General features: G+C 35.3%; 1 protein-coding gene across 13 annotated transcripts in view; it reads right to left on the minus strand.

Moving 5' to 3' along the window:
• Nucleotides 1-1,272: 1,272 nt before the first annotated feature.
• SPICE1 (spindle and centriole associated protein 1) overlaps nt 1,273-20,663 on the minus strand; it is a 72,403-nt gene continuing 53,012 nt past the window's right edge. For all 13 annotated transcript variants that reach the window (XM_007493693.3, XM_007493697.3, XM_056793479.1 and 10 more), the window contains 8 exons: nt 19,921-20,052; nt 16,738-16,888; nt 16,008-16,229; nt 12,238-12,719; nt 10,159-10,342; nt 7,993-8,095; nt 3,730-3,817; nt 1,273-2,549 (listed from right to left, as the gene is read on the minus strand). In XM_007493693.3, coding sequence (XP_007493755.1) covers nt 2,496-2,549; nt 3,730-3,817; nt 7,993-8,095; nt 10,159-10,342; nt 12,238-12,719; nt 16,008-16,229; nt 16,738-16,888; nt 19,921-20,052 — 1,416 coding nt within the window. In that variant the 3' untranslated portion in view covers nt 1,273-2,495. The remainder of the gene's footprint in view (nt 2,550-3,729; nt 3,818-7,992; nt 8,096-10,158; nt 10,343-12,237; nt 12,720-16,007; nt 16,230-16,737; nt 16,889-19,920; nt 20,053-20,663) is intronic.

The raw sequence follows: 20,663 nt of genomic DNA on the forward strand, positions 1-20,663 counted from the left end.
ATCTACATTGGTGGAAGGAATTTACACACTCGGTGTTCCTTCACTAATGAAATAACAGGATCTGAACCAAAGAAATTCAAGTTTTGCATAATCCTTAATTTGGTTCCTACATGGTCAGTACTATTACACTGTGATCTCCTTAAGTGTAAGCACTGTCTTTTACCTATCCCCAGGGCTTAGCACAGTGCCTGGCACATATTAGGCACTGAATGTTTACTGATCAAGTGATATAAATAGAATGTGAAAAATTTCTGTTACGACTTGTTTGTTGAGTGGGTATCCTATTTTTAAAAAGTGGACAGTTTCTTTTGGGATACCACCTTCTGCCTTACATATAACTATTTTGGTGGATTTTATTCTCAATTTGTAAGCTCCCTGAAAGCAAGGACCATCTTATTTCTCTTCGTATTCCTAGTGTACTTTTACATGATAAATACTTAATGTATTGTATATATTGTTAGATGTTATAAATACTGAATTTAAATTACAGATGGATGCAAATGCTGTTGACCTAGATATTGTTAAGTAATTACAATTTCCCCTCACTCTCAATGTTAATGAAGATCTTGTGTTAACAAAAATGCAAATCTATACTACTTTAATTGATATTTAAGACCCAAAGATCCTTAGGAAACTATTGGTTTTTTGTTGTAATAGATCAAATAGCAGGCAACCTGCTAACACATGGATAAATCTCAAAATGAAGAGATGAAATGCCACTATCTTTTCTTATCTCATCCATTGCTTGTTATTATGAGGACTAGTCCTAATCCAGTGATTACATTGGTACAGAGAAGGCCTAGATGAAGAAACTGCCTCTATTCGTATAGGTTTGTACATTCTCTCTAATTTATCATCTCTCCTAGATAAAGCACTGTGACACAAAGTCATTTGCCCAAGGCCACAGAGCCAAAATGTTATCAGAGGTAAAACTTTAATCCATATCTTTTGAGACTTGAGGTTGGCTCAATGCAGTATGTCATATCATCTCTCATTCTCAAGGATTTGTGAATTTTACTTTTGTAATTTGTCAGGAGGGAAGTGATATGAACAGGATAGGTGCTAAAATCCATAAGCCACTATTAACTGGGTAAAATAGTGGGGCTGGTAGCTATTGTCAAATCCTGGGCTCAGAGGGACTAGAAACTAAAATGAGGCAATGGACCACCGGGCAAAATGTTAAATGAAAAGCAGAATGAGAGAAGGAATTCATAGACCAAGGCAAATTGTGTGGTTCTTCAAAAGCACAAAAAAGGGATGAGACTAAAAAGGTTTATGACTCAGATTGGGATAACATTTATTAAGGTACCAATTATACACAGTGCAGTGTCAGTTAAAACAAAAGAGTGAATAAGGATGTAGGACAAGCAAATTATACAAACGGTTTCATGGAAATATATTCAATATTTCTTGAGGAAATAATTTCCATTTCTATGCCTGAGCATGAGCTCAACAAATAAAAGTTTCAAGCAAATACAGACTGAATTGGTCAATGACAAAGATAAAAAGCAGGAATATTTCAAAAAGCAAGTGTTAAGAAAACTCAATGTCCAACATATCTGGGAAACTGTAAACATACTTATATTATGAATTTGCTTAATGTCCCATAATGGCCCCATTCAAGATAACATCAAGAAGTCACTTTTAAATCATAATCCCTTTTCAGCTACCAGATCTAGAATTAACTCATTATTATTCTCTAAGACACTAGATAACTTATTGACATAAATGTTATTAGAATATTTAACATGAAAATGTACGATGCAAATTACTATGATTTTTTATTTGAAATTCATTGCCCACCAGTATAGACAAAAGTTTACATTTTTAAAAACATATAAGCATATTCTATAATATATACAACTATTCTCATCTACTGAACAAACACATACATACTCACATATCCATTTTAAAAATAACTCTATAAACAACATGCTCAAAAAAGGTGGGGAAAGCAATGACTTCCATAGCAGTAAGTCTGAAACCAAGAAGGTATTAACAATTTTTTCCTAAGTTAGTAATTGTGCTCACAAGGAGAGAAAACTTTTATTACAGAGATTGACTCATAGCAATTCTGCTCTTTATGGAAAAAAAAATTAAAAGATGTCAAAGGCGACATATATTATGTGCCAGAAATAGGAATTCAACTGTTGCAGGTATAAATGTCATACAGTTGTTTTTTAATCAAATAGTGAAAAACGTAAAAGGCTTCTGATGTCCTCAACTTGGTTGCTCAAAGTAATGTGATACTGTAATTCCTCAATTGTCAAATTTCTGGTCAAAAGGGCTGTCTCTTAAATGGGTATTCTTTCAAAAAGGTCAACATTCAAAATAAATGCAGTGATATAATAAATATTTTACTTCTGTCTACCAGAAGAACCAAAGCATAGGTTTCTGTGTGCTAAAGGAACAACACGAAAAGGCAAGGGCCGGGAAGTGGAAGTTCATGAAGAAAATACTTAAAAATAAAACAAGATCTGTAAAAACAACTTCACTTATGTCACATGTGTAGAAAGAGCAAACCAGCCTTCTTCTCTTTGCTTTTCAACCTGTTGAATACAGAGGCAGAGAAGATTTAGATAAATTATCTGAAGAATCTTATAATACAGGAGACCACTCAGCTTTCAGAGGTGAGAATAAGCAAGTTATCATATATTATCAGTGAATCAAATTTTAGCTGCAATCGCTACTGCCCCAAACCTTCATTCTCCACTAAGAAAGGGTTTGTCAAATAAAAGATTCTAGAGAAGGAATAGAAAACCTCCTCACTTAGGAATCTTGAGGATGTTTTTTGTTTCTAAAGACTAATTAATCTGTGTAACCATATCTCAGATACAAACTAAAAAGAAGCAATGTTCTCCAAGTACAAGAAATAGGGATAAATGCTACAAGACAGCCATAACATTTTGCTAGCATAAGAAAAATAAAAGCCAATCTCAGAACTATGAAGCAACTAAGGGGCTTGAGCATATGACATTTATGAAGACACCTACTGGATTTTTGTATGGCTTCTCTTTTGGTTGCACCTATGATTTCATTATGGGCATTTCAGTACACGGAATTTCCAGGGACAAAACTTTCTCTGCCAGGTCAAACCTAAGAGGATCAAACTGCCTGGGGCATGAAAAGGTTGAGTGATTTGACCAGGCATGATGTGTCAGAGGCAGGAGGTAAGAAAATTCCTTTAGATTCTTTCTCAGAAAGGACCGAGAGAGATAAAAATGTTTCACTGACACTGAAAAGTTGGTAAGAAGAGAAGCTTTTACAAATATTACAAAATAATAAACTTCTGTGTTCCTATAGCAAAACTAGACACATGAAAAACACTTAAAAAACATCCATCCTCTAGACCATAATTACCCCCCAAAAAATGTTTTTAGAATTGTCACTTTTTTAAAAAATCTTACAACTTACAAAGTTCCTCCTCAATTTGCCTCACTACCACATAAATTACACTTTTGACACAAAAGTGTGTTACAAGAGATATTAGTAAATAATCTTCATGAGTTGTCATGGACAAAAAAAAATCATCACCAACTTTCCAATGAAGAGCATCTTTTAACCTGGAGGATGTCTATTCAAGACTAGGAATCAAAGTTCCAAGAGAAAAATAATTCCCTTTCTCCCACCAATCCCTGCCCCTTCCACATTCCAACCCACATTACAAATCTGTAAGTTTAAAGTATTTCTAGGAATGGCAAAGCATTGCAGTCACTTTTCCTCATGTACCTTTGCCCTCTGATTGAGAGGTGTAAATCTTCCACTCCCTGAAGTGGTATTTAATGGGGAGCAGGAATTACTGGTGGCACCTGAAGATCTAGTCATAAAGAAGGAAAAAAGAGAAAGCTGTCACATTCAACACTTGAAACTTGTGCAAAATTATTAAAATGCTGGAACCTGGCAAAAAGATCACAATGAAATTTTAACTGCAAGTAGTTCAGTTGTTTAAATTGTAGAAAATGGCTACAGTGATTCTGGAGAATCACCCCTATTCTACCATTTCTCCTCTAAATTTATCCTCATTTATTTTTGTCTGTAAAAGGTATTTTTATCCCCCCTTAGATCTGTGATTTCTTCAGCTTTTAGGGAGGAATCCCCCTCTACCAACTTTCAACAGCACAACTTCAGTCTCAGAGAGTTGCCTAAGGCACTAAGAGGTTAAATAATCTGCCCAAAGCCACACAGCCAGAATGTTTCAGAGGACAGACTAGACCAGCCTTGGCAAAGTATTGACCTGCATGCCAGGGCAGTACAAGGGAAGTTGCTCCGTTCCCCCTCTTCCTAGCATCCAAGGACATTTTTTTGCATGCCCCACCTCTCCACCCAGCTGTCCAAAGAAAACACTTCCTTCCTCCACCGTCTGGGGTAATTTGGGGAAGGGGGCTCACAGGCAGCTTGAAGTTGCAGTTTGAGCACATGAGCTTGAAAACATTCACCAACACTGGACTAGAATGTATTCTAAGGTTCAGTCAAGAAGTATTCATTAAGAATCTAACTGTAGGGGGCAGCTGGGTAGCTCAGTGGATTGAGAGCCAGGCCTAGAGATGAGCTGGGTAGCTCAGTGGATTGAGAGCCAGGCCTAGAGATGGGAGGTCCTAGGTTCAAATCTGGCCTCAGACACTTCCCAGCTGTGTGACCCTGGGCAAGTCACTTGACCCCCATTGCCTAGCCCTTACCACTCTTCTGCCTTTATTGGCTCCAAGATGGAAGGTAAGGGCTTTAAAAAAAAAAAAAGAATCTAATTGTGCATGAGGCACTTTGAAAAGTGTTAACAATATAAAGAAAGGGGGAGGGGGATTCCTGCTCTCAAAGAACATAGAGTATAATGGAAAAGATAACTTACAAATTACTGTATGAAGATACATACAAGATAAATTGGAGATAACCTCAGAAAGAAACCACTAAAGGTACAAAGATTGGCTTGAGGGTCATGTAGTTTTCTATCCATACACAAGAGTGCCTTTTAATTTCATGTAACCAAGATACAAACTGTGATCTGCACTGGAGTCTGGAGTAGGTTTATCAATCAACTCAAGGGTATATAGACTATGAAAACACCAATAAACCTTTTCCAAAAGACTTCCATATGCAAGAAGGTGGAAGTACAAAGGGGCATGAGCCACAATGTGGTCATTGAATACCTTTCAATCTAGCTAAATTAAATGAGACTTACATATGAAAAAATCTATTACAATACAAAATACACATGCTAAGTGCAAAGAAAGGTACAGGCAATAAATACTAAAGGAATTCAAAGAAGGAATACCCTAAAGTTGGGGCAACCCAAGAAAGCCTAATGAACGAGATGGCATTTGGCCTAGATCTTGAAAGGAGAAAAAACGGCATTCTAGTAAGGGAGAAAGGTCCAACAGGTCCTCTGACTCCAAATATAGTGCTTTTCTACCACACCTTGCTATCCAGACCGTAGTATGAGATGCAAGTGATATAGGAGATAAGTGATACGACATCTATATATCTTGTATAAGCACATGCATATATATGTATGTATGTGTTTATATGTGTATATCAAATATAAAAAAGCACCACAAATTTTCCTAAGTCCCTTATATTTCATCATGAAGATATGTAATAAATTAGGTTCCCATGCCCGATGAAGTCTTTCTAAGTTAAAGAATATGATGTATTCCTAATTGCTTTTTAATTCTTCCTAATCCTAACTTATAACTTACTAATGCTGAAGAGAGATCTTAAAGATCTAGTCCAAGTCTCTGCTTTTATAAAAGAAGAAACTAAAGCCTAGAAAGGTTCAGTGATTTGCCTAGTCACATGGCTAGCTGGTAGGAGAATTAGAATCTAAATTCAGGTCTTCTGACTCCTAGAGGCCAATGCTCTTTCTCTCCATTTTGAATAGATTTTTCAGAAAACATGGCAATTTCTCAATCCTGGGGCATTTTAATGTTTACGAAAGAGTAAATAATAAGATTTTCCTTTATTTTGGGAATACTTAATATAGTTCCAATATTCCTTTAACATCCTCTGCTTTTATCTACATGAAGTTTAAAATATTAAGAACTTTGTGTTTTAATTCAGGAATTATAGAACCTTCCTATAACAAGCATTTGTTCAGTCAGCAAATATTTACTAATTAAAACCATATATCTGTTATTCTGAACAACTGTTGCTAATGTCAAAGGAGACAAGGCATAGAAGTCCTTTGTAATTATGAACACTAAAAAAAGTGAATGAATGTAAAACTAATAACTATTAATAATTATAATAAATAGAATTATACTGAGAGATCTAATAATGCCTTGGAATAAAAAAAGTTTTGCTTTATTCTGAGAGAAACAATAAATTCCTTATTCTTAGTATGAAAATCCTGATAGATTTCTTAGAAAACTCTGCCCTAAACACAAAGATCAACAATAGTACTACTATTCTTCCTCTCTAAGGTCCTGTAAATGGAACAGTTTCACAGTTTTATAACTAAATATTATTGTGACATTTTTATATTGGATGATTTTTCTCAAAGACTATTTCACATAGAAAATGATCCATTTAAGGGAGAAAAAACAATGCACTTCACATGGTTCTATGAGTATGCCAACCTTGGGTCTCCAAGTATGATATAAGCATAAAGTAATAAAAAGAAACTGATTTCATAAGCCACAACAATTACTTGACAATAATTTTTCACATAAATCTTCAGGCTTGGAAAACTGAATTCTCTTGGGTTTCTTATGACAGTAACATCCAAACCAATTCAAAACTTGCATATGAAAATGAAAAATCATGAGTAAGCTTAACGGGATAAATAAGACATTAATCAAATAAAAATTGCACTAAAACTACTATTATGTAATTTCTTTTAAAAAAAAATAAACCTCCAGTCATTAAAGGCAGAAATCCCAAAGAAAACACACAAATTTTAGTGTCAGGGTGTCCTGGGAAATTTCATATGCCATAATCAAAGTCTTGGGTAATGAAAATTGAATTAAATGTATTTTTTTAATTTGTTTTTAAACTACAGGTAAATTAATGATTATTATAAAAAGAATTTATTCAAATTCTGTACACATTCTTTATGGTTTTTAATTTTTATAAATTTCCTTCAAGCAATATATTTGCATTTAAACCTTTTGTTGTTTGAGAAGAAAAAGATGACTCATATAATCTCAAGTCCTTTAAAGTATTTGTGTGTCTGTGTGTGAGAGAGAGAGGAGAGAAGAGAGGGAAGGAGAGGGAGAAACTACTCTTGTGTGGAAATGGAGTGAGAGAGGAGGGAGGGAGGAAGGGGGAAGGGAGGGAGGGGGAAGGGAGGGAGGGAGGGAGGGAGGGAGGAAGGAAGGAAGGAAGGAGGGAGGGAGGGAGGGAGGGAAGGAAGGAAGGAAGGAAGGAAGGAAGGAAGGAAGGAAGGAAGGAAGGAAGGAAGGAAGGAAGGAAGGAAGGAAGGAAGGAAGGAAGGAAGGAAGGAAGGAAGGAAGGAAGGAAGGAAGGAAGGAAGGAAGGAAGGAAGGAAGGAAGGAAGGAAGGAAGGAAGGAAGGAAGGAAGGAAGGAAGGAAGGAAGGAAGGAAGGAAGGAAGGAAGGAAGGAAGGAAGGAAGGAAGGAAGGAAGGAAGGAAGGAGGGAGGGAGGGAGGGAGGGAGGGAGGGAGGGAGGGAGGGAGGGAGGGAGGGAGGGAGGAAGGAGGGAGGGAGGGAGGAAGGAGGGAGTGGGAGAGAAAGAGAGAGAAAATCTCCTTCCAATCAATAAAACATCAGCTCCATTAAAAAAAAAGTGGGGTGGGGGGATTGAAATCTCCTTCAATTCCACTTTTCTCTGGAGCTTCTTGATCCCCAAGTCCTTTCATACTCAATTGTGGTTTGTTGACCCCTTTTCTTCTCTTTATCCAAGTAACGACCCCCCCCCCCACCAATTCCATTCCGCCAACTACAATTAAATCAGAGTGCAAACATCTTATCATAAAGAGTTGTACAAAGTGCCTCTTATATTTTTGGTGTTTAATAAATATTTATTTACAATAATCCCACCTTCTTGCATTTATTCCACTAGCAGAAGAAACAGCACTGCCATTCAAGTTCTCTGTAGTTTCTGCCCCTGGAACGGACATCTCAATTGTCCTTTTTCCACCTTCTAGGAAATAAAATTTTAGTTACATTAAACCTCTGTTTAAAGAAATGACCATTCAGTTTTGTTTGTGTCTTGCTACAACCTACAGATTATCCATTTTTTTGGCTGTTCAATTTGTTTTTGTTTTTTTAACAATTTTTTAACACTTATGGTCTGTAATCCAAAAAACCCCAATTGCCCAGCAGCCCCTTTTGCTCTTTTATCTTGGAATCAATACTCATATCAATTCTAGAACAGAAGATAAGTGTTTAATAAAAAAGAAAAAATAAATAAGTTCAAGGACAAATATAACTAATGCTCCTCAACAAGCTGACTACAGAGTAATAAGCATTTTATTTGGGTACTAAAATAGACAAGAGCTGTGATCTGCATCAGTGAATGGAGCATCCAGACTGACAAAAATCCTCTATAAGCTGAAGCATTTAGAATAAACATTTTTTAGATTTATTTATTTATTTATTTATTTATTTATTTATTTATTTAGAGTAAACATAGATGTCCTGGGACATTAAATACTGGCAGCAAGGGATACTCTGTTAATTTAGGTGGTCTATCTTCTATTGAAATTCAATATGTCCAAAATTAAATTCATTCCTCATCCTCTTTCCTATCCTAGCTCCCACCTTCCACCCCCCCAAAAATCCTCATTTTCCATACCCAACTACCACATTTCTTCAATGAAAACTTCCAGTTTTCTAGGTGAAAAACCATTAATCATCAACTCTTTCCTTCATGCCTAAAGTCGAGTCTTGTCACTAAGTCACATCCTTTTCTTCTTCTTCCTCACAGTAACTATCTTAATATTGGCTCCCAGATCTACAACAAGCTGAGTCTTTGCCTCTAGCCTCTGCCAAATCATAAAAGATTCACATGAAAGGAAACATGACCAACACACTGGTTTTCCTAAAATACTACTTTTTTCATGTTAAATCCTTTGTTCAAAAATTCAATAACTTCCTATTATCTACTGTGTAACAAATCTATTCTTTTCTACTTGGCTTTCAAGAGGCTCATAAACTATTCCCACCATACCTATTTAAACTTATATACCGCTACACAGAATCTGGTTCATTTTGATAGGTTTGATCACTGCTGCCTCAGCATCTTTAATGATATTGTTGTTCTCCATGCCTAAAATATTGTTCTTTTCATTACCAATCCATGTCCTTTTCATATTTCTATGTCCAGTTCAAACCATACCTTCTACACAGATACCTCTAATATATGTATCCTAAAAATATATTCATGCACATACATATGGTATAAATTAGATTACATAATTTTAAATACAATTATAAATTATAAAGTTATAAGTCCTAAAAGAATATATAACATTTAATATTCATATATATGCATATACACACATATATATCAAGTATACATACATTTATACATTTACATGTACACACATGCTATATGTTCCTACCTGCATTGAATTTCCTTATTGTAATTTCTACACTTATAATTAGCATGAGATATTACTATTAAATTTAAAAAATTTACTTTTGTTTATTGAAGTGGACTATAAATTTCTAAAAAGTAAAACCATGTCTTGGAAATATTTGTACTACTTAGCAATTTGCATAAAAACATACAACAATATATGCATATTAAAACAAAAAATACAAATGTAATTTCATGTAACAATTGCCAAATTAATTTGTTTATTAATGGTAATTTTGTGTTACATCTATTAAAAACAAAAAATATTTTAAATGAACTGAATCACTGCTTAGTCAAATGTCAAATATTTTCTAAAACAACTGCCGGATGAAAAGACAGAAGTATTTTCACTTCCCTTTATTCACTTGTCAAAAACATCTTTTTTGGAGTCTACCAAGTAGTGGTGCTAGAGATCAAAACAATTCTACTGATATGGCCATTATATCTGTAATGGAGGTTGTATGGAGGAAAGGACAAAGGAAAATTTTCGTCTTCAGAGCTACATTCCATATAATGTGCAATGTTTGCCTAAAGTTTCTATCTTTTTTCCTCCATAAATTATAGCTTAGTGTTCATGATAATCTATTGTTCTTTTCCCTAGCTTTTTAAAACACAATACCCACCAGTCCATGCTCTCAGAGGTGAATGACCAGGGGGACTTGATTGAGAGGAAGTATTCAAACCGACAAGTTTTTGTTGTTCTATTAACTGCAGAAGTTTTCCACGAGCCTCCACGCTCTGGCGGTTCAGTTCTGCTATTCGTTCTTCCATGCTGTTTGGTGTTTGTGGTTGCACTGCTGGAAAAGTCTTAAAGAAAAATAAGAATTCCAAAACCCAATTACTCTTTTGGCATTTTATATATAACAGCTCATTTCAGTCTAAGTACTATTTACTAAATACACGCAACCAGATCTCTCTATAAACCTGTGTGGCCAAATAGAACAGAATTTCATATCTGCAATGAGAAACATTTGCCTGAAGCAATGGAATATTACTTCTTCTAGTGTTGGCACTGCACGAGCCCTTTTTCCTCTGAATGCATTTCTATGGGACTTGAAATATGTACTGGCAGCAACAGGTCCATCCAATTTAGCTTCTCTCCTTATGGGGTATGAGGCTGCCAAGGTTTCTGCTGTTCACCATAGCCTCTCCAGAACTTCTTACTAACAACAGACCTAGAGAGAACAACTATGTTGATTTAACAAAAATAGAGCTGGGTCGGCACCAATCCCTTAACGGCTATGGGGAAAGTGTGTCGGTACACAAACATATTATGGATGAGAGCTCAGCAACTCACCATAAAGATTCAGTTGTTCCCTAGATGCAATCTCTCCCTAGCTAATTTAAACAGTATGGGTGACAAGGGACTTGCTATATGTCCTAGGTTAGGCAAACTTGAAGGCTTGAAAAACAGTCCAGAGATTTTGTGCCATTTGTGTGGTATGGGAACAGCTGGAAATATAAGGATTTCTGGGCCAGGTTATTATTTCCTCCTACAGAGTCACAGTCTCTGGAAGATTCAGAAATGGACCAAAGGCAGTAGCACAGGGAGAAATGAGATACAAGTACCAAGTTCCATCTTTGGAGATTATGGCACTAGGCAAATTGTCAACAATTTTATATCCATTTATTTACAGTCTATAAAAAGGTTGCTTCCCAGCTACACTGGACATAAGGTAAAATTCCAGCGATTAAAGGGAATATTGGGCAAGTCATTTACCTTTCTGAGTCTCTGTATCTTCATCTGTAAAATGAGGGATTGAAAAAAAAATCTGCTCTCATGTCTCTTCTATTTCTAGAGCCGTTATCGAAATCTATCCTGTCTAGAGCTCTGTCAGAAGCAATGCCTGAACAGCCAACATTAAGCCCTCATCATCTAACCATTCTTTGCCCTTCCATGGCTAAAACATCTACCTTTGGAATTTGGCAGTGATCCAAAGCTGATCCCTTAACAAGACATGTACAAACCAAAGTTTTTCAATCCCTGATTTAGTCTTTAAATTGTTAGACTGGAGTGAAAGGGAAAAAGACAGAATCCTATCTATGACTGGTAGGGGTGAAGATCTGCTTCTGATGTCCTCAAAATAGAGTTCAGAATGCCTTTTCCCATAGAAAAAAATATATAAAGTTTATAGGGCAGTTACAGAGTGGAGGTTAATAGGCTTTTATGGGCTAAACTAGTAACCTAACCACTTTTTATAATGGTTTGTATGGAATGGCAACTTTCCAATATACAAATAGCAAACTATAATTAAAATATTGGAAAATAAGTTGTGCATAAGTTAAAGTCTACATACATATAACATTCTTTTAAATGTAATTCAAAGGAAATACTAATGTCAGTTAAAATGAAATGATAACCACACAAATTATGCAACCAATTAAAGGAGTGTTAAAAAGTTCTAGTCACAAAGGGCAGGTAGATGGCCTAGTGGATTGACAGTCAAGCCTAGAGATGAGAAGACCTGGGTTCAAATCTGACCTCAAACACTTCCCAGCTCTGTGACCCCAAGCAAGTTGCTTAACCCCAATTGCCTATTGGTTACCACTCTTCTGCCATGGAATCAATTTAGTATTGATTCTAAGATAGAAGGTAAGAGTTAAAAATGTTTTTTAATGAAATAAATTCATTTCTATACTAAAGTAATTCAATAAAACCTGAATTCATATAGCTAACTAAGCATTCCGTGATTGGTACTTACTGCTGTCATGTCATTTTCATTTTCTAGCTTGGCTGGGTCCTGGGGTCCATCCCCTTGTTCCCCTGAGGGTCCTATGAAACTGTTCAGATGTGCTTTAATAGCAGAATTCTGCAATGTTAACTCAGCAATTCGAGCCATCAGATCTTTACTTTGCAGAAAAGGCTGATCTGTTCTAAGTTGCTGTCCATCTCCAAGTACTGGAGGTTCTTCTGGAAAAGTATGATTCCCCAAGTGCTGAAAATGGGGAGGGGGACACTGGGTCGGTGGTACACTGGCAAATAAAGGCTGGGTTTTATTCTCTAAATCTTCATCCATATGAGAAACTCTCCACCTCTGGGTGAAGAGACGGTTTTCCTCATTTGAGTTTGGAATTTCTACAGGATTAGGTGAATTCTTCTTTTCCCAATTTTGTTCCTTCTCAGTTATTTCTACACTTGGAAGAAAACGTGGAGCAGGACGTGTTTGAACTGTTCTCCTCAATGCTACAGATAGGAATAAAGAAATGACAAATTAAGTTTATTATTATTATATATTAGCAAATCCATGAAATTGTCACAGAGCTAGAAAGCTATGTGATATCTCTTTTAATTTTATTTTTAATTTTTTCCATGGTTACATGATTCTTGTTGTCTCTCTCCCCTCCCCACCTTCTGGAGTGGACAAGCAATTTCACTGGGTTATATGTATATTATCACTGAATACCTATTTCCATATCATTCATTTTTTAAAAGAATTTTAAAACCAAAACCCCAAATCATATACCCATATAAACAAGTGATAAACCATATGTTTTCTTCTGGATTTCTACTCTCAGAGTTCTAGATAATTGCATTAATTTTAGTAGTAAAGTCAATCACATTTGATTGTTCCACAATGTTACAGTTTCTGTGTATGATGTTCTCCTGGTTCTACTTATTTCATTGCGCATCAGTTCATGTAGGTCTTTCCAATTCTCATAGAAATCAAGCAGTTCATCATTCCTTATAGCACAATGGTAATCATCATATACCACAATTTGTTCATTCATTTCCCAATTGAGGGGCATCCCCTCATTTTCCAATTTTTTGCCACCACAAAAAGTACAGCTATAAATATTTTTGCACAAATAGAACCTTTCCCATTTTTTTAAATCTCTTTGGAATACAAACTTAGTAGTGATATTGCTGGATCAAATAACATGTTGTATATACTAAAGCTTTTCCAACTAAATTGTAAACTTCATAAGAGTTGGATCAAGTCCTACTGAACTTTCTATCTCCCTAAGACAGCCTAATACTTGGCATTCTTTGAATAATAGGAGAAAGATGGAAATAAAACTAGTGAATACTTTTAAGGAAATACAATTTTACAACTTTCAAGGATGTAAAATAATTTAAAGTAGGCTAACAAAATATCTATATAAAGATATTTGCTTTCTTAATTAAAACATTGTAAGAATCGTTTTAGAAAAATCTAAGAAAGCTTTGAAAAATGTTTCCTCTATAAAGTACTTTTTAACATTTTCTCCTATATCTATGAAAATAAGGTTAGCTAAGCAAAAGTAAACTTCAGTCACTAAATAATCACAGATTCCAATTAAGTTTGACACAAGATTTTATTGAATTTTATTTTTATTGAGTATCCTCATTTATATCTTCAGTTTTTAAAATCTCTGAGGAAGGTTTTATATTAGAAAATGAAGCTTTATTCTAGATTTAGTATACAAACTAAAATAACTCCTATATGTAGGATGCATAACAATAAAATTTCATTATCATCTAAAGATTGTCTCATTCTCTTTTTCTTCTTATTTTCATAACCAAACTGCCAGAAAAAAGTCATTAATTCTCACATGCCATTTCTTCATTCATTTGCCCCTGAAGTCAGAGGCTTAATGAAAGTAAAATCAATAGTTAGCTTTTTTCAAATTTCTTAGCATCTTTGTGCCAGTGTCTTTATCCTTGTCATTTCCCTGTGCACCCGACTTGTTTTTCTTGGCCTTCTTTTCCTTATCTTTAGTTACATTGTCAGCCTGTCCATTTCCCTTATCTTTGATCTGATCTAAACCCTTTTTCTTTAAAAATTTCCTCACAAATGTTCTTGACAAAATCTTCCAAGTTTCTGTCCACTACCATGAGTTGTGCTGCTGTCCTTGGTACTAAAAACTTGTAAATGTTCTTCATGTATGTGAGAATCTGTATTGTAAGCCTGAGTGAGTACTTGCCATAGGATAGTATCTTTTTTTAAATGGTATGTACATTACAAATGTGGTAGTATTTGTTATGTACCCCCTTAGTCTCTAATACTATAGTGGTCATAGTACTATATAATATGTTATATACCCAATAGCCTGCAATTATGGCTAGCATCATCATCCCACATACTATCTGTTTGAACATTTTGTCTTTTCTCTTCTGGCTTCCTGTCTATAAGGTATGGATACAGTCTGTTCAGGGTGCCAAATTGTATTAAGGAATTACTCTGAGAGGGAGATGATGAATTAAAAGATCAGATCTGTCTACTTCCTCCCTTCCTTCCCTCCTCCTCCTTCTCTCTTCCTCATCCCTCTCCTGCTTCCCTCCTCCCTTCCCCCATCAAATTAGTTCTACAGTTGGTATCACTGGAAATTTGCTTTGAGTGAGTTATCTTAATATAACAGACAGATAACTCTTTCTTTAATAACTTTAAACAAAGGGATTTATTTGGGAGAAGGGGGAAGTAGGGGAGTTGAGGGGCGAGAGGGTTTGAGGTTTCCCTAATCCTAAAATAATTACTAAGTTTGAGGATGGTGGAATAGAGCCTAAATTTTGGGAAATTGGCCCACAGGTTTGAAGATTCAGTCACTTGAATATTATAGGGAGAAACCAAAGAGCAGGACTTTTCTGTCCTTCCTCCTTTCTGTCCCAAGGGCAAGAGACAAAGTTTCTTCAGTTTGGCTCTCCTTCTTCAACTGTCCTTCCCCAGTCACAATTCTATTTTAGAATGCCCTCCTTGACTGACAGTTCTGCAGTCCTTGGTGCTGCAGGCTTTTCCCATCTCTCATTCACAACATTACATTACCTTTATTCCAGCCAACCAAGTTCAAATCTTTTAAGTCACTGCTGACTCTTCCTTATCCTTTACCCTCCTTATCCAATTGCCAAGTTTTGTTGATTCTATTTCCTTGAATCCATCCCATTTTATTTCCTTACATGCCTACCACTACCTTAGTTCAGGCTCTCACCACTTTCTTCGTGATCTCCTTTTCAGCCTCCCCCTTCACCAATCACTCTTCCAAAAATATACCAAAATGATCTTCCTAAGACACAAGTGTGTGCTTATTGGTTTGTCTTATCTGCTCAAAAACCTCCAAGAACTCTCTATTACCTTTAAATTAAAATACTAACTCTTTAATCTGGGATTCCCTTTCCCTTCCAACCTACCTAACTGGCCTCATTTCTTATTACTCTTTTTCATATCCAGTATGCTGTTACCAGCACCTGGCATTCTCAATATCACAAAGAATATGGTAAACCTAGAATATGTTCTGCATCTTATAGTCCTATTTCCTTCATGAGTAAGTTCAGGTGCAGCCTCCTACAAGAAGCCCTTCATGTTTCCCCCTATTCTCCCCTAGTAATTAGCACTATCTTTGTCCTCAAATGCCTCGTACTTACCATTTATGTACATGTATTCCCCCAAGTAGAATGTAAACTCCTTTAGGTCAGGGATTACTTAATTTTATGTTTGTACTTCCTGTACCTAGCACTATGGCTTTAACACAATTAGAATTAGACAAGAAGCTTTCCTACCTTCCTGCAATGGAAGAAACTCTGCATTGTTTTTTTGCCTGGGAGGTGTTAGCATAACAGCTGGCTCAAACATATGGGCTGGTAAAGTGTTGGCAAGGCCCACATCATCTGTGGAATTTGGCAACTGAGTTAGTTTAACAGGTAATTCTTCCTGGGGGAATTCAGTCATTTCCCTTCTGAACATCAATGGAACAGAGGCATTATCATTTACAACTGGAGCCTCTGCAGAAGGAAAAAAAAAGAAACTAAGATAAGTACATATAAATTAGGAATCACATCACTAAAGGGCACACTCCACATAAATTTAAGCACATCTCCTTGAAATGCCAAACAACCACAGTCTCTCACCGTGCCCTAATACAGGATGTTCTCCATTTCTCAGCATCAACTATCAAGGCTCCAGCTTCTAACTCAAAGGTCTAGTCCTAGAAAGACGGTGGGAAAGGAAAGTGCTGTGAGCAGCTATCCAGGAGACTATAGGCAAACCTTGTTTGGCATTTCAGGGAGATCATATTCATCACTACACAATAAGTTCTCAAGGTTTACATGATGATCGTGATGAATATTGAAGGATACCTACAAAGTAATGAGAAGGATTTTACAAGCCACACATAAAAATCAATATCATTACTTTGCAGTCACATTTGATGGTTTGGAAAAAAAATTAATTCCTGAGATCCAGTAATACCTAAAGAGAATTTCACATGATTCAACATTATCACATATATACCTTGACTATTGGCAATGCTTCTGATTGCAACTCCCCTTTCAGATGATGGGCTTTCTTCTCTGTTAGGTCCTACTACAGGAATGCTTTTAATGGCATGTGTAAGTGAAATTAGTTGCTCATCAGTTGTTAACATGTATTGCTGCAATTTTGCCTACAGAAGATAAAGGGAAAAAAATCAAAATAAGACATATTCCTAAAGTCGACACACTTAAATTATAAAAAGGAGAAAAAATATGTGTACTAAAAGGAAACAATCCAACTCATAATTTAAAGTATTCTAGGATGTTTAGAATAATTTTATTCTAGACTAACAAGTTTAAAATAATTCTCTGTTATATTCAACACATGATTATTGAGGGTCTACTATGTGCAAAGCACTATGCTAGATATTAGGGAAAACATGGTCCTTGCCTTCAGAATTTTATAATCTACCATACTGCTACTGAACTCCCTAAGTTTTTATGAATGACATTTCAAGACAAACAGAATCTACCAATACGTGTGTGAATTTGTGTGTATGTATATGTATTTATATGTGTGTATGTTTACACACACATATTTAAAATCCTTTCTGTTTTAGTAATAATTCTAAGACAGCAGGACTAGGCAATCAGAGTTAAGTGACTTGCCCAGGGATATACAGCTAGGAAGTGCCTGAGGTCAAATTTGAACCCAGGACCCCCCAGCTCCCAGCATGGTGCTCTATCTACTATGCTAATTAGTTGTCTCCGGTTACAGTATTTATTTTCTTCATGGTTGATAAACTACTTCCATAAGGCAATATGGGCCCAAAGGCCTACATCCCAAGTTGAATGAAATTAGAAACTGATCCAATATATTAAAGCACTACTTTCCTACTCCCCACCAACAGAGTAAGACACCAAAGAGAAAATGGCAAAACACACACACATACACAAAAGAAAATAAAAAACAATTTTAAATGCCCAAAGAATCCTTACAATTAGGGGAGACAAGAAAATTTGTACAAGATATCCTCAAAAATACTCCTAAAATTATAGTAAAAATTTAGTAATTTTAAATTTAATAAATTTAAATTATTATTTAACAACTTCATAAATTAAGCACAAATTAGCAATGAAAATAAAATCAGAAGATTAAATAAATAAAAGAAGAGCTTGAAGGGAAAAAAAGCTTTCCATATCACAGACTCTCGGGTTCTAGATCTGGCAGAGGCTTTAGAAATTCTGGAGCCCAAACTCATCATTTTACATGAGAAAAATGAGGCACAAAAAGATTAAAGTTCTACAGAAAAAAATTATATAGAAAAGTTCAAACCTAGGTCTTCTGACTCCAAATCACATACATATTCTTTCCACTATACCACATGGCTTCTATATTTGGTGATGGCAAAGAGAAATGAGCTCAAATTTAAGTGAATGAAATAATTTGCAATAGGTGCTTCCCAACCTCAACATTACCTTTGACATTAATGACTGCCTTGATACTCTTCCTAAATTTCGCTTATGTAATACTCTGATCTTAAGGTCTTTTAAGTTTTTCTTCATACCTCTCCAAGTACTCTTTCTTTGCCAGTTGTAAAGACCTAATTCTTCCAAAAACCGAGAAATGAATTCACATTCTCCAGACAAGGTTCCATCAAACTATGCTGTAATCACAGCTTTTAAGTTCCTGAACAACTACATTATCACAGAATCTTGAAGTAAGGCCTCAGAAGTCATTTAATCCAAGCCAGATAAGAACCAGAAGGCCTACTGCATCTTAATAGGTGGTCAGCCAGTCTTTGAGGACATCTACTAAAGTGGAAAATACTATTGTTTGCCTTTATTTTTTACAATATTTTTATGCATAATCAGGGGGTAACTAGGTGGTACAGTGAATAGAGTTATGAGTCTGGTCTCAGAAAGATTAAACTCCCTGAGCTGAAATAAGACCTCAGACACTTAGTCATGTGACCCTAGGCAAATCACTTAAATCTGTTGCTTCAGTTTCCTCATCTGTAAAAAGACCTAAAAAATGTTACAAAAACACTCCAAGAAAACTCCAAATGGTATCATGAAGAATCAAACACAACTGAACAGCAAAAACTAATCAAAGAAACAGACTAACAATACAAATACACACCAATTCATAGATTTGGAGCTAGAAGAGACCAAACCTCGTATTTTAAAGGTAAGGTAACTCAGGCCCAAGGAGGTAAATGACCTGCTCAAGATCACACAGCTATTTCCCAACAAACTGAACTCAGGTCCTCTGACTCCCAAGTTAAAGCTCTTACCATTGCATAACACTACATCTTATTTTATGTCTAAACAACATTCCTAAAAATTCAAATCTTGAATATAATATGTGCAATAAGTATATGAAATCTAAAATTTTTAATCTGTTTATCTCAATTTAAAAAATTGTTAAGTACCAGGTTACCTACGACATACAAATACATGACACACCATTATAAAGGACACACAAAATAATTACAAAACGCCCCTTAAAGATTATGACATATTCCTTAACAGTAAACAAGTAGTTGTTCAGGTCTATACTACTCTACTGGCATTTAGCAAAAGTCACTCCAAACTGTTTTAGACATCTATTTAGACATCCAAGAGGTCCTGGGTTCAAATCTGGCCTCAGATACTTCCCAGCTGGGTGACCCTGGGAGAATGACTTAACCCCCATTGCCTAGCCTTTACCACTCTTCTGCCTTGGAACCAATACACAGTATTGATTCCAAGATGGAAGGTAAGAACTTTTTTTAAATAATATAATAAAATATAAAATAAAATAAGAACTCTTAGCTTCTGTCTTAAAATCAATATTAAGTATTTGTTCCAAGGCAGAAGAGTAGTAACTGTTAGACAACAGAGATTAAGTGACTTGCCCAAACTCACACCAAAAGTGTATGAGGCCATATTTGAACCCAGGACCTCTTGTCTGCAGGCCTAGCTCTCTATCACTGTGCTACCTAGCTGCTCCTCTAAGACTCTTTCTACATCCCATGCGTAGGACACTACTCTACAGACAGCAGGTACTCACTCAATAAATTCTGTCAATAGTAATGACAACAAATATCTGATAAATAATTTTAACTAGTTTCAAATACTGAAATTACACCATCAACAGGTGTACTAGAATCCTTATTATATCTTTAAAGTAGGTTTCAAAATAGTCACACATTAAAAGCTTGGAATCTCATTAAAGTACTTGTAGAGCAGTATTTTCCTCTCTGAGAAGTAGAATTTCAGCAGTCAGGGCATCAATCAATTCTCGATGATCACCTAATACCACTTCCAGGCGTTGCCTTGTATCTACTTCCTTACGCAACTGCATCTCACTCTGAAAAAGAAGCAACACATTTCTATAGTTAAAAGAGAAATAGAAGCAAAAAGTGAAGAGGGGGAAGGGGAGCATAAAAGTAATACATGCTTTCATACACAAAATTTAAGTAATATGTTATAACTTTAAAGCTACTTTCTAAATAATTTTACATGAGGCAGAACTTTAGATAACACAAACCTGTTCTAAAATACACAATTTGAAGACTGATTTCAATTGTTAATATCATGACATTTAGTAAGAAAATAACAGAATATCCAATAGTATAACTAATGAAAGCCTGGATTATTAAACATTTTTAAGATTAAATGGATAAATAACAGTCATAAAATTGGTCCCATCTTTTAACTCAGTGTGATTCTATTGCTGGAACTTAATTCTCACATTTTTTCCAAGTGTAAAAAAAACCACTTATATGTTTAAAAAATTTCATAGTTGTTCTATCCGTAATAGCAAAAAATTAGAAAAAGTTGTATTCAACAGCTGAAACTGCTGAATAAATTACAGTGTACTAATACAACAGATTCTTATAAGTTGTCATAAAATGATAAATATTAAAAATATAAAGAGGCATAAAAAGAAAAATAAAACTGTATGCAAATTAACTATAA

Source organism: Monodelphis domestica, chromosome 4, assembly GCF_027887165.1.
Source record: "Monodelphis domestica isolate mMonDom1 chromosome 4, mMonDom1.pri, whole genome shotgun sequence".
NCBI lineage: Eukaryota > Metazoa > Chordata > Mammalia > Didelphimorphia > Didelphidae > Monodelphis > Monodelphis domestica.